Below are 22,808 nucleotides of genomic sequence, written 5' to 3' on the forward strand. Positions count from 1 at the left end.
TTTTGTTAAGTCACTAGTTTGATCCCAGGAACCAGCCTAAGCTTCCTGGGGTAGAGTATTTGTAAAGTAAAGTATCCAAGATGAATAGAATATTAGAATAGAGAAACTGAGAATATGAGAGCTGAAAGGGACCTTAGAATGCAGAAAAGTGCATTAGACCAAGAGTCCTAGGTGACTTGGGTTCAGATCCCAAGGAGATATTTACTTGCTAGCTGTGTTACCAATAGATGGGTCCTTCACATCTTGGAAACTATATATTCATCTGGAAAATGGGGATAATAACATTTGCTCTAACTATCTCATGGGGTTGTTCTGAGAAAATGACTTAGCAGACCTTAAAGGGCTATAGAAATGTGAGCTGCTAATGATGATGTCTGAACTGGAAGAGACCATAGAATTTGACCCCTAGCAATGACCTTTCCCTCAGGATCTCAGGTAGCATTTCTAATGCTACACTTTCTAATGTACTTATGTCTTATCATTTATATTACAGTCATCTGTAATATAAATCTGGTCTTTTTCATCCCCCTTTTATACTGTGAACTCTATGAGGGCAAGAATTGTATCTTACCTCCTTTCTATCTCCCTCAGTATCTAGTCCAGGAGGACTTTACACACAGATGCTTAAGCACAATGACCCAGTAGACACAGAATATGTGTCAGAGCTAGGGACCTTGGAGATAATTTTATAGATGAGAAAACCAGGACCCAGAGAGCTCAAGCAATTCTTCCAAGGTCACACAGCCAGCATTGACATAGCATAGAATAGAAACTGGGTCTTCTGACTCCTGATGATGTGGTCTTCCCATCATACCTCAGTGGGTCTAGGTGTGAAATAAAAGCTTATAGTGGGCAAAGTGGAAAGATGTGTGTAGTCATGGAACCTGAGTTTATATCCTGCCTTTTACTAGATGGGTGACCTTGGGTAAGTCATTTTTCTCTAGGCCTTGACTTCTTCATCTATAAAAAGAGGGGGTTGGATTAGATGATCTCTAAAGCCCCTTCGTGCTCTAAGACTTAGAGTCAGGAGAAACTTAGGTTCCAATTTTCTCTCAAACACTTGTTTTCTATGTGACCATGGTCATGTCATTTAACTTCTCTTATTTTCAGTATCTTCTTCTGGTAAATAACGATCATAATACCTGTACTATTTAACTCAAAGGGTTGTCTTTAGGATCAAATGAGATAATGTTGTGTAAAGTGTTTGGCAAGGCTTAAAGCCCTATAGAAATGTCAGCTATTATTACTTAAAAAAAAAACACACACACACCCCCACAACTGAAACCGGTGAGGAACTCTTATCAGTGTAGATTCTCTGCAATTTACTCTTGCCGGGGTAATTCTGGGCATTGAGAGGTTAAGTAACTTTCTCAAGTTCACTTAGGATTTGAATCCAGGTTTTTCCTGATCCCAGGTCAGATCTCTATCCACTACACCGAGCTACCATCCTTACAAAAGAAGACAAAAACAAGAAAAAAGGGACCTCAAGGTGTTACTTATGATCCTTCTAGAAAAAGACTCCAGGCTTTTCACCCAAATGTAGTAATAAATGCTAATTTGCATATTGGTTTGCATGAGATTTACATTCTATTTTCTAGGTGTCAAAATGTACTAAGCTGTCCCTACCCCTTTTCCTGGGAGTGAGCTGAAGACTAACTCTTCTGTCCCTGTTTAAATAACAAGATTTCAAGCTGGAAGGGGCCTTAGAAGTTAATATAGCCCAACATTCCCCTTCTACAGATGTGAAAAGGGAGGCCCAGAGTAGGGAATGGACTTTTCCATGGTCACACAAGAGAGTATATATAGTTAAATTGGTATTCCTTACCCTCAAAGGTCTGTAGCACTTGTCTAGAAAATTGACAAGTTGACTCCACTTAGGTTGGACCTAGATTCAGTAAATCTGATTGTAGCACCCACAAAAATAAGAATTCACATTTACATAGCACTTTAAAGGCTATAAAGCACTTTCATATGTATTCTCTCATTTGGCCCAAATTACAGCCCTATCTGGGATTGTATTATTATCCCCTTTTACAGATGAGGAAACTGAGGCACAGAGTGGGTCCAGGGTCACAGAACTAGGTAAGGGAAGAAACAAAAAGCCCAGATTTTTTTCCCCAAAACTATTTTTAGGCTGCCCCCTCCCAAAATCAAATTTAGGCCACAGCCTAAGAAGAAAACATCTGGGGGAGGGATCTGAGGCAGGAAATAGGTTGACTATGGAAAAGGCCCCTGGCTAAGCAGTCCTTAGAAAAGTTTCTCACCCTGCACCTATTCCCTAAAGCAACAGGATTTTTCTAGTCTGAGGACCAAAGTTTCCCCAGAAGGCAACCTAACCATCTACTCTTGGTAATTGAGCATTTTCCCTGGAGGCTGCCTGGATTTTCTCAGCCTGGAAGAGGGAGTGTCCTGTTACTTCAGAGGGTGGTAGCTAACCCTGGGCCCAGGAGGGGAGGGATGGGAGGTCATGGACAGGGCAGAATGGAAGGGATCAGATAGCCACAGCCTGCCTGCCCCAGACACACCACAAAGAGGAGAAATAATGAGGCTTGCTGTTCAGCACTTCCTGTCCCTCTAAAGGCTGCTCTCTTCTTCTCTCCCCTGCCTCCCCCCACCAATCCAACACACATCCCCATTGAGAGTGGAGGGGGTTAATCTCCTGGACAGAAGCACTGGGTGGGGCTGCTATGCTAGCCATTCCCAAAGAGAACCGGTAGAAGAAAGCCTGGCTTAGGAAACCCGAAGGACCAAGAGCAGCTGGTGGTGTTGAAAAAGCTGGTGTTAGGGTCAGAAGACCAGAGTTTAAGTCCTAAGGACTTTATTCTCTTACTCCTACACTTGTTAGCCCCTGGGATCCTGGCCTACTCACAGTAGCTCCATTCTGTACCTATTTCCTCATCTGTAAAATAGAGAAAATTATACCACTTTGGAGGGGTCTCCTGAGCAAAAGCTTTGTAGCCTTAAAGTATAGACCTTTATAGTTATAAAGGCTCTTTTAATTCAAGTCCTTCATTTTACAGAATAAACTGAGGTCTGTACAGGTTAAGTGACTTGTCAAAGGTCATACAGCTAAGCATGAGGTGTTATTCCTTGGAGAGATTTCTCAGGGCATTTTTGGAACAGTCCACTTATTGGCGCTGAAGAGGGAGTCAACCTGGTTCCATTGGAAAAGAGCATTTTATTGACGATTAGGAGAGCCGAATTTCCAACCTTATTGTGTCATTAATTCACTATGTAACCCTGAGACTTAACATCTTGGAGACTCAGTTCCCTTCTCTGTAAAATGGGAAGATTGGGTTGGATGATCTCCAAAGTCCTTTGCAGCTCTAAAATTGTATGCTAAGATTCCTTCCAGCTCTTGCATTGTTTCCAGTCTCTTTCCAGATCTGACATTGTATGAGGAGGAATAAAAAAAAAAAAACCCAAAACCAGGGTGTGTCCTCTTGGGATATAGCAGGAATTCGCCCCAATTAGCTGGGAGAAGGGTGTGGGAAGACCCGATTTCCTTCAGATTCCAGTCGGGTAGACAGATGAGGGGCAAGGACAGTAGGATGGTGAGGAGAGCAGGGGTGAGGCAGTAGGTGGGCAAATAGCAGGTGTGTCCGGGACAGGAGGCTTTAATGCTATAGGAGCAGCAGCCTCTGCAGCCAAGGGGACAGGTGAGGCCGAATCCTGGAGACGTTGGAAGAACAGCAGGTGTGCGTGGGATGGGATGGGAGGGATTTTGAATATGTAATAAGAGACAGGTGAGAGGGGTGTGCGCAAGTGAGAAGAGAAGAGTCCCAGTGCTGGCTCTTTGCCTGGACCATATAGTCACCATCTCTCTCTCCCAAGTTCCAGGAAACCCCTCCCCTGCCGAAAAGGGTCCCCGAACCTTTTATACATCTCCCACGCCCTTTGTGTACACCCAGCCCCAAGCCAGTCCACAGCCACAGAGCCTTCGCCCTACACTGACAGCTGGTATCTAATTACTGTGTGAGAATGAAAAGTCAGGCTGTCCCAGCTCCGGGGAGAGGGGATTAACGTCTCCTGCAGAATACACTTCCTCTGGTGGGTTGCCATGGTTACCCTCATTACCTGCCTGCCAGAAAGGAGCCCGCGGTTCCAGCCGGGCTTTTTAGGCCTGGGAGGGGCTGGTCCTGCAGTCCCACCGCCCCCGCCTCCTTCCCCTCCACCTCCCAACCCCCCTTCCTCTCCCCATTTTGGGCACCCTGGGCGGCTCGTGGAACGGTAATCTACAGCCCCTGCCCCCACCCAGTCCGCCCCACCCTCCTCTTTTCCCAAGATGTCCGGCATGTCCCAAGTCCTCTGCTCCCCGTACCCATTGAGCTCGCCCGCTCCCCCCAGGAAGGCGTTAGAGTCCCCTCCCCGTTCTGTCCTGCATCTTTCTTCCCCCCCACCTTTCTAGATGGTCCTGGGCCCCCTCTCCTCCCAGCAACTATCCCAAGGCCCCTTCTATTTCTTCCTCCTCCACCTCCCAGCTCTGGGAGCCCTCGTAGGCTCGCGTGGCTGGCTCTGTCCAGCGGCGCTGTCCCCACCCCCCACTGCCGGGCCGCCTCTCTCCTCCCCGCTGTGTCTCGCGCCCCCTCGCCGTCCAGGACAATCTCAGCTGCGCCTGTGGAGCTGTCCCGCGGATATATCCCCATCCCCACGCAGGGCTGTTCACCCCCCGCACGCCCTCGTCTACCAGGGTACCCTGTCGGTGGGAGTAGCGCGATCTGGCGCACCCTTCTTCCCCCATCCAGGACAGTGCCTCCCCCGCCGCCCCGTGCGGCTCTGAGCCGAGCGCTGGTCAACCGCCCCCACCGGGCCCTGAGGAGGCGGCTACAGCAGCCGCAGCCGGCCGGGGTTCTGGCCAAGCGGGGGTCCTGGGGGCGGGGCGGAGGAGGCAGGGAGCTGGCACCTGGGGCTGCTCTTTAAATCTCCTGCAGTCGGGTTTTTCCTCCAGTCACTGCCCCAGCCCCCAAGAGGAAGCAGGACGCGCTGGGAGCTGACCGGCGCCCGGCTCGGGCCTCGCGGGGGCGGGGGTGGGAGCAGTGCTCAGCCGCTCAGGGGCTGACCCCTCTGCGGCTGGCTCCCTTCACTTTCATCCCTCCTTCTCTTCGCTTCTGCCTCCTTTTCCGGGAAAACCAGGGAAAGGTGTATGCAAATGACAGCCCTCTCTCAAAAGAGATCTTAAATCCTCTCTTCCCCTCTTCCCACCCTCCCATCCCCGCTCCAATGCTGGTCTGGGGCCTAATGTCTTCTGAACCCCTGCTCCCCCAAAGTACTAAATATATCTCCACAGAAAATCCTGGATATTCCCTCTGGTCTCTCCGCGGTCCCCCCTCCCCCTCTCCCCCATCCCACGTCTCACATCTTTTCCCAGAGCAGGATGTATGTGTGTGTGGGGGGGTATTTTCTCACGAACCTTCCCCAGCTAGTTCCTTAAAAGTACTGGCCCTCTGGCCACAGAAAATTCTGGATATACTTTCCTCCTCCACCTACTCCCCCTTACCCCCCGCAAATAAAATTACATTCCTTCTCCCCGATGCCAGTGAGGGAAGGTCCTCTGCTCTATTCCTCCAAAGTCACTGGATATACCCACTGCCACTGAGACTCCTACACAGGCATCGCCCTTCCCCCCTCCCCCGCTACAAAAAGGTAACCGGAGCGGGGTTCCAAGAAGCGGGACGGCCCGGCCCCCACCGCGCATTGATTTGAAACTCCTCCCTCCGCGCGCTTGAGGAAGAGTTTGTGCGTTTGCCTCCCGCCCTCAAAACCCCCGAGGGCAATGGGACAGGGCTGAATTCTAGTCTCTGCTCTGACCTCAGCTTAACTGAGGCCTAGCCCGAGAAATTTAACTTTTCCTTTTCTCCATCTGTTAAATTGGGGGAAGGGGATAGGAGGGTGGGGAGAGGGTGTAAGTTAATACTAGTATTTGCATATATCGAACCCCTTTCCTCTAAGAAATTGCATACCTGGATACCTGCTCTCCCCTTTTCTGTTCCCCCCCCTCCCCCGACTTTGGCAAGATCCAGAGAATCCTGTGAGGATTGCTGAAAACAAGCTACCAGGAACATTTGGAGCTCCTTGAGAGACTCCCAGATTCTTGTAAGGTGTTGTCTGTTATTTGGGGGCTGCTCCTGCCACCTTCCTTTGTTGCTGGTGGTATGCAGTTTGGTCCAGGCGTGATTTGAAAGAAGATGGAAGTTCAGCGAGGCATAAAGGAGGACTTGGAATATGGGAAGGCTGTTCCAGATGGCGGGCACTGCAGAGAAGAAGGCTCTCACACTAACAGTTGGAGATTGTATGAAGGGATGGAGAAGAGGCAGGTGCTAAATTGAGCCAGCAGATAGTGCTTTAATTTAAAAAAAAAAAAGAAATTTTTTTTTGAGAGAAGAAGAGGGAGAGGAACAGATCATTTTATCTTTCCTCCCTAAGAGTTAAAGAGTTCATAAAAATTATGGGGTTCTAAAATTCTGGTGTGATCGTTTATTTTGGAGTTCCCTTTGGCCTTAAATCCATATTCCATTAAATACATAGGCAAAAGAAGAATAGTCTTTCATTTCTAGAATGGTTTAAGTTTTACAAAGGTTTTTTTCTTCAGGACAGCTCCTATGAATGAGATAAGCACACAAATATCATTATTCCTAATAGACAAGGGAAGTGAGGCTCAAAAAAATTGAAATGACTAGTTCAAAGTATTACAACCTTGGGTGTGTAGACTGAGGTTTCTTTCTTGTCAAGATCTGGCATTCTGAACCCAAAGTTGATAATGTTTTGAATTTGAAAAGAATCTTAGCAATTATCTAATTAAACCCCTTCTTTTTAAAAGAGGGAGAGCTGAAATCCAGAAAAGGTAAATAATTTCCAAAAGGAGACATGGAAAGACTTGAACCTCCAAGGTTTCTGGCTTCCTGTTCAGCACTCTTTCCTCTAACTAAGCAAACACTCCTTTCAATAACAACAATATTTCGTTCCTCACTTTGCATTTTGGGGAAGAGAATTTCTGGGAATGCTGATGATTACCCTGATTCTGGTCAAGGGTGTTTTTTGTCCAAGGGAGTATTTCTGATCTTTTCTCATTACTCCACTCTTCTCTACAGATCAGATTAGTGTCATTTGGGCTTCCTCTCCACCTCTTGTTTTCCTTCTGAGGTCAACCCTGCAAGAAGCTGACCATGTGCTCCTTAGCTTCACATTCCCTGTGCCTGCTGTTGGCCCTGTTCAGCTCTATAGTAATGAGAAGGCAGCTCTGTAGGCCTCCCTCTCCTGGAATAGCAGCTGCCAGAACCCCTACCCTGCTGACCCAAGATGATTTTATTAAAATGTGGTTTGGGGGAAGGGAGACACAAGCCCCCCTCCTCCCCTTCCCCAGGGTTGAAGGTAGCCCACTGATAATATGCATAGTAGCCTTTGCCTCTTAATCTCTATAAATTTGCTTCCTGGTCTCACTGTGATGAAGTGATGTGGTTACATTTGCTTGTGCAATCAGCCCCCTGAAGGCTGGGGCTCTGACACTAGCAGCAGCCAAAGGCTCTAGCTCTAGAACCTTCCCCACTGGCTGGCTTTTCTCCCCGAGTACAATCCCTTTGAATAATTTCCCTGACCGTGAGCTGAATTTGAAATGTGCCAAAATCACATTTCCTAAGGAAATTCTCTTTGGTGTTTTCCTACATCAGAGGTACTGCCCCAGTTGAGAAATCTCTCTTTTTAGGCTGGGGCCAATCAACCAAACTTTTGTCCTTCCTAGAAGAAATAAACTTCACATCTCTATGACTGTACTGCACTGAATGATACCCTAGTGGCCTGGAACAGTTAACCTGCCTCTCTAAGAGCGTAACTTATTACCAGGGAGTGACTTCTAGAGCCCAGTGACAAGGACAGAATTGCAGCCTATTAGGAGTTGGGCTTCTCCCTGCTGCCAAGGTCAGAGAGCCATTTAATTGGCTTACATGAAGAGACTGACGAGATTCAGATTCTAGACACTTCTGAGGGATGAATGCATGTAGCCAGGAAATGCTTTGGTTAATATTGGAAGGAAGCATAGGGTAATGTAAAGAACACTGACCTGCTATGTAGAAGTTCTGAGTTCAAATCCCAACTCCATCATTTATTAGCTGTGTGACCCCCTGAGCAAGCCACTAACCCTCTCTGTGCCTCAGCTTCCTCTTCTGTAACACAGAGCTAGTAATAGTTCAGTTGACAGAGCTGGGGATGTTTAGCTTAGAGAAATGAAAACTTAGTGATGACATGATAGTTATCTTAACACATCTGAAGGGCTGTCACATATAAGAGAGATTTGTTCTTTGTGGCTACAGAGGGCAGAACCAGAAGGAGGTTTTGGTTTGTTTGTCTCTTTGGGGGTGGGGGTGGGCAAAGGAGTTGCAAAGAGGAAAAATCAGGATTGATGTCAGGAAAAACTTCCTAACAATTAGATCTATCCAAGGTAGAATAGACTGTCCCAGAAGTAGTGGGTTACCATTCACTTGAGTACTCAAGAAAATGAACTTTTGCCAGATAGAAGAAACTCATATTCAAGTAAGGAGTGGCTTTTCATTCCCTTCCAACCCTGAGAATGGGTGATAATTCTATTCTGCAACTCATAGGACTATTTCAGGGAAATACCATTATAAACCTCTTTGGTTTTTTGTTTTTGTTTTTGTTTTTACCAGACCTATGATTGTGTCATCTTAGGGATCTCCTCCTGAGGAACTCCTTTTTCCAATGCAGATTGGCACCTGCTCTGAAAATTAGAGTCTTTGAGAGATGACTAGGAGCACTCAGGCTAAATGAATCTATATACTTTCTAAATGCTATATGTGTGGAAGCTACTTATTAGTCATAGGCCAATAAAGTTCCTCTAATTTTTTCACTATATAGACAATGTAAAATAGTGGAAGGAACACTGGATTTGGAGTCGAAGGACCTATGTTTGAATTCTGCTGCTTACTAAGCTATGTGACCTTAGATGAATCACTTAACCTCGCAGCCTCAGTTTCCTTAAACTAAGGAGATTGAATTAGATGGTCTCCAAAGTCCTTTTCATCTCTAACATTCTTTGATTCTGCAGTATACAGAATTCCACAATAATCCTTTATTTAGAAATGTTTGACTAAATTTGTGCCAGTTCTAGTCAATAAGGTTCTGTTAACTTTACAGTTTTAGAGAGATGGAACATTGACCTGCCTGGCTGATGGAAAGATAATACTAAAGAAATACTAAAGAATTTCAAGGGGCAGTTAGGTGGCGCAGTGGATAGAGCACCAGCCCTGAAGTCAGGAGGACCTGAGTTCAAATCCGGCCTTAGACCAAACACGTGATACTTACTAGTCATGTGACCCTGGGCAAGTCACTTAACCCCAATTGCCTAAAAAAAAAAGGATTTCAAAAGATCTGTGAGTTCACCAGTATTGGATCCTTCTTCTAACTGGACATTACAATTCCTTTTCACCCAAGTAGATAATCTCCAGGTGTTGATGTGACCAAAATATCACCACTTGGTAGTCACTATTCTGGTGATCTGCCTATGAGCACTTAGGCTGGTCCTTGGACAGCAGACACACAGTTCATTACTATGTGCATACCTGCCAGAGCTTGGGCTGTGCTAGCATAACCTTTGAGAATCCAAGCTTACCTTCACATTGCAATGAGACAGTAGAGGAGGGCTTGAGTGGAAGATGGAATGATTTGAGGACATTATTAATTTAAAAAGAGATAAAGTTTTCCTAAAGGATGGTATTCTCTTTTTAAAAGTAATATTTTATTTTTTCCAATTACATGTAAAGACAATTTTTAACATTCATTTAAAAAAATTTTGAGTTCCAAATTCTCTTCCTCCCTCTCTTACCTCTCCCTTCCATGAGATGGTAAGGAATTTTATATAGGTTATACATGTGCGCTCATTCCAAACATATTTCCATATTAGTCATGTTATCAAAGAAGACACAGACCAAAAGAAAAAAAACATGAAAAATTAAAAGAAAAAGAAAAATAGTATGCTTCGATCTGCATTCAGACTCCATTAGTTTTTTCTCTTGATGTGGATAGCATTTTTCATCATGAGTCCTTCAAAATTGTTTTGAATCATTGTATTGCTGAGAATAGCTAAGTCATTCATAGCTGATCATTGTACAATATTGCTGTTACTGTGTACAATGTTCTCCTGGTTCTATTCACTTCACTTTGTATTAGTTCATGTAAATCTTTCCAGATTTTTCTGAAATCATCCTGCTGGTCATTTCTTATAGTACAATAGTATTTCATTATAATCGTATACCACAACTTGTTCAGCCATTCCCAAATTGATGGGCATACCCTTAATTTCCAATTCTGTGCCACCACAAAAAGAGTTGCTACAAATATTTTTGTACAAATAGGTCCTCCCACCTTCCCCCTTTTAAAGGATGGTGTTATCTTTTTGAAGCTCTGAATACTTCATGATCAATTAGCCAGTCAACAAGCATTTATTAAATGACTTTTTTTTTGATAGAACCCATGATTTAATTGTCATAGGGATCACTTAGTGAGGAAACTTCTACTAGGTAGTTTCTAAAACTGTTCTGAGATTTGTAGTTTCAGTTGTCTGGAGCACTGAGAGGGAGTGTGATTTGCCCAAGGCCATACAGTCAGTATTTGTCAGAGGTGAGACTTGAACTCAGGTCTTCCTTGGCTTTATGCTCTATCCATTTTCCCATGCTGTCCCAAAAGAAAGCTTCAGAAAAAGAATTGTCAGAGTTGGAATGCAGAATATCAGAGCTGGAAGGAAACTTAGAGTTCATTTAGTCTACATTCCTCATTTTAGAGATGGGGAAATTGATGCCCAGAGAGAGAGTGACTTGTTAAAGGCAATAGTGAGGTGCTATTAGTGGCAGAGCCACAGGAACCTAGGTCTTCTGACTTCCAAATCTACATTTATCCTTGATGTTAATATCCTTCCTAATTCTCCCCCTGCCTTAAGATTATTGAGATATTGAGAATATTTAAAATGTTACTTCCAGCTGTCATTCTGTACCTTTCTTTACTACTTTAAACTAATTTTTGGAATAGAGATTTGCTGATCTCTGTGGTTGATGATCTTAAAAACCAAGTTAGTAGCAATACTGACTCCTAAAAAAACAAAACAAAACAAAAACCTGGCTGAGCATCAGTTTACTACTATGTAAAATGAGGGGATTGGATTAGATGGTTTTTAATACTAAAAGGACCAGGTATACCAATTGTGTCAATTGACACAAGAATTTTTAAATGATTTTTAATAATTTTACTATAATTTCTACCCAATGCACATACATATATAAATACAAATAATTATAAGCAAATATTATAATTTTATCCTGAAAAATGTTCATCCTGTTATCTCTAATACATGCAAATCAATGCTCGTTCCTTTGAAGTTCTTAAATTCCAGTCCTTCTAGTGTTGTTAACCTCCCTCATAGCTTTAACATTTTATGTTCTAAGGCAGAGATGTCGAATTGGTCACATGAGCCCCCACAATACTCCCAATTATGGCCTGAACCAGATTAAAATGTAATCGGGAAATAGGTTTTTTTAAAAATTTTTTTATCTTGGAGGCAATGGGGGTTAAGTGACTTGCCCAGAGTCACACAGCTAGCTAGTAAGTGTCTGAGGCTGGATTTGAACTCTGTGCCACTTAGCTGCCCCCAGTTGAGAAATATTTAGCAAAATAAACAAAAATACAGTAAAACACAGGTAATGCTAATATGTGGTTTTCTAAGTCAATAAGCCTTCTACAGGGATCTTTACACATGGGTTAGTTGTCCCTGCTTCTATGTGAATTTGATGCTACTATTCTAAGGAACTTTCTAACTGTGATGTTTTGTGGGTCTAACTCTGTGGGTCCTTCCAGCTCTGTAGTTCTATGCTATGCTATGATTCTATTGATCCAAATTTGTGCGATATTACTGGGAGGGGTAGATGAAATAGTCTCCACATTAATGTCTTTCTTTAACCCAGAGGAATAATCTAACAATTCAATCCAAGAAACATTGAGCACCTACTAGGTACATAGCATAGTAGTAGATTGAGAATAGAGAAATTAATGAGAATCTTTGTTCTCAAGAATCTTATTTTAAAGGGGAAATATAAAGCTTTTAAACAGATATGATATAAATTAGGATGTGAAAACTGTAAAATAGAAGACTAATTTAAAAGTTAAGAAAAACTTAAGTGGGTGAGAACTAAATTCCATCAGAGAGATCAGGGATGGCTTCATAAAAGAGATGGCCCCTGAAGGGGAATTTCAACAGGCAGAGTTGGAAGGAAGAAAAAGTGTGTGCATTCTAGATATGTGGGATTCAATGAACTAAGATCCAGAAATTAGAAAAAGAATGGGGTATGGGAGACCATCCAATTTGTCTGGAATATGAAACACATGAACTGAAGTAGTGGGAAACAAGGCAGGGAAGGTGGAGTTCTTGGAATGTTGGAATCAGGAGTTTTGCTTTTTTTTTTTGGTATAGTGTCACAAATATGCAACTTTGTCCCATCTTTTCATCTGACCTGCTGATGCAGTAGAGTTGGCATTTCGGTTGTAGTCAGTTAATAAACTTTTATTAAGCACCTACTACGTGCCAGGCACTGTGCCAAGTGCTGGTGCCAAGTCAGCTCAGGGGCATGATCCAGATCAAACTAATTTTGGCACAAGACAGAAGTGAGTTGGTTGTGAAAAGCATACCAAGGATAAAGTGAAGGTGCTTTTTGTTCCCTCAACTACTGTACTTGGGTATCCAGGGGTTGTGACTGCAGCTACTGGTAGTGATAAGTATTTCCAACCTCATTAGCATGAAGATGATTATCTCCTCTTTAGATGCAGCTTTTGCCAAAGGTATTGCTGTCTTGTGACTTGTTCCTTGAATTCCATAGAGTTGACTGTGTTGCCATGGGACATTAGAGGTGAAAGGGACATTAGAGATTTCAAATTTTTATAGTGGTAAGGACACTGAATTTGGAGTTGGAAGGACATGGGTTTGAATGCTGATTCTGCTATTTATTACTTTAGTGTTTTGGGCAAATCAGTTTGCCCCTCTGAGTCTCAGGTTGGATTGTAGGACCTCTAAGGTGCCTCCCAGCTCTAAATACCACTATCCTGTGCTTTGGTATTTGCAGATCAGCTGGTCCAAATCCCTTCAGGAAGGAACAGAGGTCCAGAGAGGCAAGGGTACTTGCCCTAGGTACCCCCACCACCACCACCACCATCACATACACAGATAGCCAGGACTGGAAAACCAGTCCTCCTGACCCTGTCTGATTCTCTTTCTGTTACATTTGTTGCTTCTTCTGTTCCTTGGAGACCATCCAAAATCTTACCCAACATAGTACTCTTGTCTTTCAACTTTGACTGCATAGGGCATGTTTGTGGATACTATCTAACCATCCTAGATTTCTTGGGACTCTGTTGATTCCAAAAAACGAAAGTTTTTTCACAAGTTTTTCACAAGACATTTTAAAAGGCATGTCCTCTTTCCAAATAGAGGTCCCAATTTAGGGTTCAAAAATTATGGTCCCCAAATGCACCGTAGCAGCTGTATAACCTTTGCACCAGCTCTCTTTGTTTGAAGACAATTTAAGGTGTTGGTCTTGTAGCCCCTGCATGGTTTAGTTACCACAGGCGGTCATCTCCTTTCCTATGCAGCATCTTGGCAGTTGAGATTGGCTGATTACAGATAGGACCCTAAGTTTGAACTTCAAGGAAATAGAGATCATATTGTTAATGAGGGCCCCACTGGAAATCATTCCACTGAATGTTTTTCCAGTGTCAAATTTGCTAGCCTTTTAGGCCAGTTGCAGAGGTTTGGGTTTCTCATAGACTAATAGAATGCTAGAGCTGGAAGGGACATTCAAGACCTTCTAATGTCCAACCCCTTTCTTTTACTGGGACCCCTCATAGAGGAGAAGTGACTTGTTCAAAGCCATATAGTGGGTTAATAGCACAGTGAGGACTCCAAGGGCTCTTTCTCCCAGCCCAGGCTTCCTCTCACCATACCCTGTAAGGGCTCTTCTCTCCCAGCCTAGGCTTCCTTTCACCATACCCTGTAAGGGCTCTTCTCTCCCAGCCCAGGCTTCTGCTTACCATACTCTGTAACCTCTCACCATCACACTACCATGCTCTTGCCTAGAAATGATAATAGGTTTAGATTTGGAGGGGACCTTGGAGACCATCCCATTCCAACCTCCTCATTTACTAGAGGAAGAAATTTAGGCTTAGAAAATGAAAGTTAGTAGTGTCTTGAGGGGTAGTATAAACTGTTAGACAAGCATAGTGTTTGAATGTTTTCACTGTGATGATAGGTTACAGATCAGGTTTGTGAAAATCCATTCAAAGATATGTGACGTCCATGGTATACAATTGAAATAAGAAGAGCTTATTACTAATAATAATTCACATCTGTGCTTGTGGTTGCATATGCTTTTTCACATCATCTTGTCTGATCCTCATAACATTCCTTGGAGGCAGGCAGTGTAAAACATTGCCATCGTGCAAATGAGGAAACTGAAGGCCAGAGGAGTCAAGTGATTGCTCCATGTCACCCAGCTAGTTAAGTGATGGCATCAGGACTAGAATCCAGGCCTCCAGAACTTTTTCCACAATAGCACTGTTGTTTCTATGGGACAGCTAGGTGGTTCAGTGGATAGAGAGTCAGGCCTGGGGTCAAAAAAACTCATCTTCCTGAGTTCAAATCTGGCTTTAGACACTTACTAGCTGCGTGACCCTGGGCAAGTCACTTCACCCTGTTTGCCTCAGTTTCCTCAACTGTAAAATAAGCTGGAGAAGGAAATGGCAAACCGCTCTCTATCTTTGTCAAGAAAACCCCGAATGCGGTCACGAAGAGTCAGACATGTCTGCAAAATGACTGAACAACAAAAATTGTTGCTCCTCTAAAGATAGATTCTGTGATTTCATGTGCATAAGCTAAATGCTATTCAGTGACTAGTCTTTGAAGTGGGGCCAGATTCAAATGGGAGGCACCTACACTGCTGGAGAGACGGTGGGATGGTGGGTCGCTATCTGAATACAGATTGTGCACACCATGCAGTTCAGAGAGCCCTGCTCTAGGTCCAAGGTGTTCAGCTGTGAGCTCCTCTCACCCCACTTTGGCCACATCTTTTCTCTCCTAGGTGCTGAGGATTGCAGAATCAGAGCTCCAGACCTACAAGGGACCTCAGAGGCTCTCAAGGCAAACCCTAGGGAAGACAGCACAGTACATTGGAAAGAGTATTGACGGTGGAGTCAGGGGATCTGAGTTCAAATTCTACCTTCGGTGATAACTGTATGACCTTGGGGAAGACCATCCTCTTACCTGTGGGCTTCAGGTTCCTTGTCTGTAAAATGATAGTGGTGTTGGACTACACCAGACAGTCTCTGAGTTCCTTTCTAGCTTTGGATCTGGGAAAATCACAAAGGGAGTAAGTGTCACAAGGATAATTTGGACTCAAGTTCTGTGACTCCATAGCTGGTACTGTTTGGTCTGAGCCCAGATCTGAACTCAGGTCCTCCTGACTTCAGGGCTGGTGCTCTATCCACTGTACCACCTAGCTGCCCCATATTTATTTATTTTTGCTTTTTTTGGGGGGTGGGGTAAGGCAATCAGGGTTAAGTGACTTGCCCAGGGTCACACAGCTAGTAAGTGTCATGTGTCTGAGACCAGATTTGAACTCAGGTCCCCTTGACTCTGAGGCTGGAGCTCTATCCACTGTGCCACCTAGCTGCCCCTTAGCCCTGTCACTTACTAGTTTTATCCTAAATATGGCTTGGGGGAAGTATTTCCCTTCTATGGGGTTCAGTTTCTTCATCTGTTAAATGAGGGTTTTAGATTAAATGATCTCCAAGGTTCCTTCCAGTCCTGTTCTATGCTTTCTCTCCATAGAAGGACAGCATGGTATGAGGGAGAAAGGTTTGGGTGTGGAGCCAGAGACACCTAGATTCAAATCAATACTGTTACATTAACTGTGACCTTCAGAGAGCCTATGCATCTGTAAAGTGGGAATAATAATCCTTACATGATTCTTGCAAAGAATAAACTAGTCGGGGAGGGCAATATTTTAAAATAAAATCTAAGTTTTGTTTTAAATGAGTGCCCTGCGACAACATGATGGGGTTGTGGAAGGAGCACTAGCCTGAGAGTCAGAAAATCCCTGTGACTTTATTCTCTTTGCATCTTAGATTCTTCATCTGTACAATGGGTATAATTGCACGTGACTGGCCTCCCTCCCTCATAGAGCGAATGAACATAAAAGTGATCTGTGTCTGTGTATCTTTATCTATGAAAGATAATGTTATTATTAGCACCGTCATCATCAGTTATAGAGTTGCTCAGAACAAAAATCATCTAAGAGATTTTCATGTTTCGATATAATTAGAAAACCTACTTTTTTTTTCTCTCTTCTTTCTCAAGTCCTCTCCAGTTTGAACCCCTTCCATTCTCTCCCAGACCTACTTACCCCTAGCAGACCGACCCACTCTAAAGGTTTCCTGGGGAGGAAGACAGGGATGATGTGTACCTGTGCATGTGTTACAAATACCTATGTGTCTGTGCCTGTGTGTGTGTGTATGTGTGTGTACATGTGTGACCTATATATGTTTACTGTATCATTTATGAATATAGTTTAAGTAACTGGTTTTACCTCCTGCAAAGGAACTGTTCCTTCCTGGATTCTGGCCCCATCTGCCACAAATCAATTTCTTTTGCATCTCTCAGTCCCCAACCGTCCTCAAAGTTCCGATTTTATGTGAGGAGGGAGCCTTGGTATTGAAAGATGCCTTCTCTATCTTGGCACACCTTGCCAGTACCAGCTGACACCACAAGAATGATCCTGATAAGAGGCTCATAGTGGCCGTGCTTTCCCTATCCCTCCTTGGCCCCCCCCCCACGTGGCCTAATAACAGGCTGTTATTACCTACATCTTCACACACAAAGAGCCCTGGTGAGGCTGCTGGCATTCAGCTGCTTTGGTGGGGGCGGGGGGTATGAGGGTTGGGTGAATGAGGTTGTGGAGGTAGCTTTTCAGAAAGGCCAGTGTGGAGGCACCCAGGTGATTTGAGCTCCTTTCCCTAGTGCCCCCATCCTGGGACTGCTGTAAAAGGTTCCTACTAATTGGCATGAGCCTGGTGGGGTTGCATCCTTCCAACCACCTCTCCCTCCTTTTCCCTACCTCACTCCCCTAGGGACTTCTGGGATGGTCTTGGCACAGTATGCAACTCCAGACCTATCTCTCTTTCCCCCGCCCTTCTTCCTCTCCTCCCCCCCAAACCCCCTCCACTAAGTCTGGTACAATATGTCTTAAATCATGGAAAATGTCATTTCTTAAATTTGGGGCCCAGAATCTGTCCCTGTCCTGTTTTTCCAAGCCCATTGTTGCTGGTAGATTTTACTATCAGCAGCTGCAGCCACCCTAGCTCTGATATCAGTCTCCTTGGAGCAGTGTTTAATTTATACCCCTCACTGCACCTCCCCCTCCCCTTTTCTGCCCCCCTAGACCCAGCTCTTCAAGGCATTTCAGGGCTGGAGAACTATGCCTGTCCCTCCCTCCAACCATAATAGCCTCAGGCCCATCTCATCACCCTTGTCACCCATCCCTGATACTAACTCAGCTTGCCCACACTGTTGTAGGGGGCAGATGGACTGTCGGAGCCTGAGGGCATCTCTCTGAAACGGGTAGCTGTGGTGGAAGATTTCTTTGACATCATCTACTCCATGCATGTGGAGAGCTCTGCAGAGCCAGGCAAAACCCCCAAGCATGCTGGGCAGAAGAAAACCTACCGAGCGGTGAGATTTTGCTTCCTTGCCTTCTCTCAAAGCTTCAGGCCACAGACTCGGCCTCAGGCAGGAGGGATCTGATGCAGAATGAGATGGCCCCTCAGCAGAACAGGGAGCATGCGGGCAAGGGCACAGAGGGCATCAAGAGGTTCAAAAAATAGGAGGGGGATGGGAATAGAAACTGTGGTCTAAACACTGGGGAGATCACCAGACTGGCTTGGTGTGTGACCCAGGGCATGTCACTCCTCCTTTTGGGACAGAAACCTCTATTTTTTCTTCTAAAAAATGAAGGTCAGAATAATCCAAGCTGAGCCACTTGTGACCTGTGTGACCTTGGGCAATTACTTTCCCTTTTTGAGCCTCAATTTCCTCCTCTATAAAATGAGGATTAAGAAAATTCTATCTGTTCTGGGCAATTGAGGCTCATGGATTTAGAATTAGAAGTGTCTGTAGACACCATTTAGTCTAATCCCTTCATTTTATAAATGAGGGAATTGAGGCCCAGAGAGGTTTAGTGACTCGTCCAGGGTCATGGAGGTAAATGACAGTGGTAGGATTTGAACCCAGATCCTCAATATCCTTGCCATTGAACCACACTGCCCTTTTGGCTACTCAGTATCAGTGTGATGTTGGGCTATTTAGTTCTCCTGTCTTGGCCTCAGTGTTGTCTATAAAAGGAGGACCGAATGACCTCCAAGGCTATATACTGTCATTACTTTCCCCGTCAATCAGATAGTTTCTCTTCTGGGTTAGACACTAACTCCATAATTCAGAGTGATTGTGCAGTAGAAGAAAAATACCTAAACTCACCAAGGCCTCATATATATCTTCCTAGGTCAGCATACTCTGCAGATGCTGTGCCCAGCACTCTTCTAGGCACTACAGGGGTAATAGAAGCTTTCAAACTCAGTTTATTTGGAGAGACAAGTATACACCAAACAATAGCACACAATACAAAACATTATGCTAAACTGATTGGCATAAGTTATTAGTGGTGGAAGATTTCAGAGAGGGAGGCCATTGAGGGCTAAAGTAGTCAGGGAAGACTTCATGGAGGAAGTGGGACTTCAGTTGGAGCTGGAAAGGCAGATAGGATTATATTATGATAGCTGATTTTTGGTGAGGGATCATGGGAGGTCAAACAGGTGCAGGGTCGGAAAATCTGGGTCAAAATCCTGGCTCTGTCCTTTAATTGCTGTGCAAGCTTGGGTAAGTCTTTTCTGAGCTTCGGTCACAGCATTTATAAATTGGGGATAATCAAACTTGCTGTGCAAACTTCATGAGGCTTTGAGATCGCTCGATAGATGTAAAGCACATCAAAACTGCAATGTGCTACGCAAATGTGAGTTAGTTTTCTGATGAAGAGCAGTGTGAATGAAGTTACAGTACTGAGAATGAGGTTGCCAGGAGCTAACCTGGCTAGAATGGGACATCAAATCCAAATCATTGGAAAGTTCCACGTCCTTGGATTCCCTTTCATCTCCTGTCGAAAAAAATCAGGGGTTACCATTTTGTTGGGTTACCTTGAAGCCAGTGGATTTTGCACAGTGAAAGGCATATGCTTGTCCTCCTGCTGTTGCCCTAAAAGAAAGAGAGTCTTCCCTTAGATGGGACGGATTTCTGAAATACAGGTGAATGGCGTGTCCTTGGCTAAGTTCTGCCAAATTGGGAATTCAATTCTGCCACTTTTGGCACTTCAGGACTTCCTAGAGTTTGTTCTGTGAACAGCACCAGAACAATATTGTACAGGTCGACTTCACTCTTAAAGGTGACCATTTCTCCTTTGTGACCTGATTCCTTTTATCCACATACTTGTTAGCTTATTTCTCCTCTTAGGAGATGAACTTTGGCCTAAATCATTGATGAAAATAGACCCCAGCCTATATGCAGGGTCCTGAGAAACCCAGGGAAACCTTGACGAGAATCATGGAACCAGAGACTATTAGAACGTGGATCGTCTGAGCAAGAAGAGGGCTTAGCATATAGACCTTAGAATGTGGGAACTAGAAGGAACCTTTGCAGATGGAACCCAGAAAAGAGCTTAGAGATCATCTGGTTCAGAATGCAAGCCCCTCGCTTTACAGACAGGAAACTTACAGCCTTGGGCCTTACTTGCCGGTGATCACATAGCAAGTTAATGATGGATGTGGGGCTTGGACCCAGGATTTTTGATTCTAGGCAGAAAGCCATGGGGAAATGGTTATATTTTCCCTTCCCTTTTTGGCTAGTATTTATAGAGAGAATTCAAATGATCATTATTATAGAAGTCAGACAGATATGCTCAGCCCATAGGTAGTAGTAAAAGGAGGTCAGGAGGTTGACATTGGTAAGTGTGGGTGGAGCTAACATGCATTTTATAGGCTAAATAGAACTTTTGTGGTCAAGTGGTTTTTGGAAGGTCATCCTAAATTTTCCCCTACTCAGCCTACTAGCAGGTCTGATGGTCTTCTGAATTCAGAGGTACCTTGGCAGTAGGTGGAATGCTAGACCTGGAATCAAGATGATCTAAAATTAAATCTTGCTTGCCTTTTATTAGCTGTATGGCCCTGGACAAATTACTTAACTTCTCAGCCTTTGTTTCCTTACCTGTAAAATGAGAATAATAGTGAATTGGGCTAATAATGAGTTGATATATACATATATATATATATATGAAGTACTTTGCAAACCTTAAATTATTATACAAATATTAGTCTTTTTTGTTGTCCAATTTGGATTAACAGGACCACATCTCATAAAGAGTTCTGAACTTGGAGTTGGAAGCTTTGAGTTCAAATCCTGGCTCTATTATTTTCTTACCTTGTGACTTGTGTGAGTGATATGACCTCTTCAAGCCTCAGTTTTGTCATCTGTAAAATGGAGATGAAACACTTGCATTACCTACTCCAGGGGAATTATTGTGGGGAAAGTACCATAGAAATGTGAACTGCTTTGACAATTATTGGGAATTATCTATAGGTGTCACAGAATTATAGCATTTTGGAATTTGTCAGTGGTCACCTAATCCAAACCATACAAGAAAAACTATATCTCCTACAACATTTACAACATCTGCCTAAATACCTCCAGTGAAGGAAGAACCCATTTCTAGCCCCTTAAAGAAGCTCATTCAACTCTTGGCTCTTAGGACATTTTTCCTTACAATAGTGTGCTGTCACTATATTTTGTATGCTCTTCCGTACCTAGCACTCAAAAGGTGCTCTATTCCCCCTCCTGAAGGTTTCAGTCTTCTCCCTCTTTGTTCATGGTGCTTATGGGCTGGAACTTGTCCCCAGGTTCAGCCTGGACCATCCAGGGCAGTTTGGATTCAGGAACAAACTGATTGATATCAAGAGGTGGTCGTCTCTAGTCTAACCCTCATCCCTTTGTTGCTGCTGCTGCTGCTACTTACAGATTACGTGTATATCATGTTTAAGTAAATTAAATGCTTTCCTAACAATCACCTTGTGAGCGATAGATAGTGTAAACACTATGAATGCTGTTTCGCAGATGAAAGGATTGGTCTACAGTCCCACAGCTTGTACCACAACTGTTAGTGAGCAGCAGAACCATAATATGAACCTAGGTTTCCCCATTTGGTCCAGCACTCTTTCTATTATTCCATGGTAGCTAGAATAATATGACTGTAGGATTTTAGAATCAGAAGGGATCTTAGAGGTCATCTAGTCCAACCCCCTCATTTTACAGGAGAGGAAACCAAAATGCAGAGAGGTTAGATGGTAGCACCTAACAGAGCTGAGATTTCAACCTAGGTCTTCTCATTCCAAATTAAAGGCTTTTTTTTCTAATACACTAAGCTGCCCTTAGGTCTAGCCACTATCTTGTCCTTGATTCCACATTTTTGGGGACCTATCCTCCATATGTCTTCCCACATGCTCTACTTCCTATTGTCCTACCTAGATCTGGCACATGACTGGCAAGGGTCCAACTGGGTTGCACACAGAGTTGGAATTTCAGCAACAATGCCAAGGCTGAGCTCTACGTGGGGCCCCAGCCTTCAATATCACGTCAGCCTGAATGGTGCTAGGTGGAGCACGTTGTTTTCTTAACTACTCCACTCTCTTTTTTCTCCTTTCCACCTGTCACACTTCACTCACTCAAGCTATTTCATAGGCCTATGGGTCTGCTTTTTTTTCTCCCCCCCAATATGTTCACAATTTTACCTACATCAATAAATTCAACCAAATCTCAACTCCCTAGGCATACCAATCAAGATGAGTCATGGTGTCTCAACTGATCTCTTCATGGTGTAATAGAAAGAGCTAAGTCTAGGATTCAGAAAACCTGGGTTCAAATTTGAGTCCTACAATTTAATTAGCTGTGGAATTTGGAGCAAGCTACTCCCTTTCTCTTGCTTCTATTTCCTCTTCTGTAAAATTTAGGATTTGGAACTACATTCTTTCTAAGGTCCCTTCCTGCCCTGAGCTCTAAACTCAGTCTCCTCCAATCCCTTCTAGCTCTAAATAATATGATCTCTTTAAAAGAGATTACAAATTAAATCTAGCATCATATAATGTTTTTGACAGAAGGGTCCTTAGAACATAGAATGTGAAGGTTGGAAGGTCCTTTAGAACATAGAATGTGAAGGTTGGAAAGTATCTTAGAGCTTTTATTTTTTGCAGCAAGGGTTGGGCGTAAACCTGTTTTTGTCTATTCTACTCCTGGGTATTGCTGGGTGGTGACATTGCCTGGCCCCGAAGCTAAGCCTCTGAGGTAACTTCAGAGCTTCCAGGGCTCCTGGGACATCATCATCCACCATTCAGGTCAGGCTAGGGGTGCTTCCAGGCAGCCTGTGGCCACTTGTAAGAAGTCTCTGCATTGCCCTTATAATTTAATCAGGGGTAGAACCTGGACTAAAGAGAGGAATCTATTGGACCTCAGTTTCATGATCTGTAAGATGAAGGGGTTAGATTAGGTCCCAAATCTCCAGTCCCAAATCTTAACACCCCACAATCTTACAAATAGGATCTTGGCCAACACAGAAGAACTGTATAATTAATTTCAGATTCTAATAAAACAAACAAGCCAATGTGAAAGACAAATTTGG

General features: G+C 43.9%; 1 protein-coding gene across 2 annotated transcripts in view; it reads left to right on the plus strand.

Annotated features, from left to right (window-relative positions):
* Positions 1–22,808, plus strand: part of NOL4L (nucleolar protein 4 like) — a 179,790-nt gene that overhangs the window by 19,092 nt on the left and 137,890 nt on the right. For both annotated transcript variants that reach the window (XM_027867664.1, XM_027867665.1), the window contains exon 2: positions 17,615–17,770. In XM_027867664.1, the coding sequence (XP_027723465.1) occupies positions 17,615–17,770 (156 nt within the window). The remainder of the gene's footprint in view (positions 1–17,614; positions 17,771–22,808) is intronic.

The sequence above is a fragment of the Vombatus ursinus genome, unplaced genomic scaffold (genome assembly GCF_900497805.2).
Source record: "Vombatus ursinus unplaced genomic scaffold, bare-nosed wombat genome assembly UNPS02014786.1, whole genome shotgun sequence".
NCBI classification, from domain to species: domain Eukaryota; kingdom Metazoa; phylum Chordata; class Mammalia; order Diprotodontia; family Vombatidae; genus Vombatus; species Vombatus ursinus.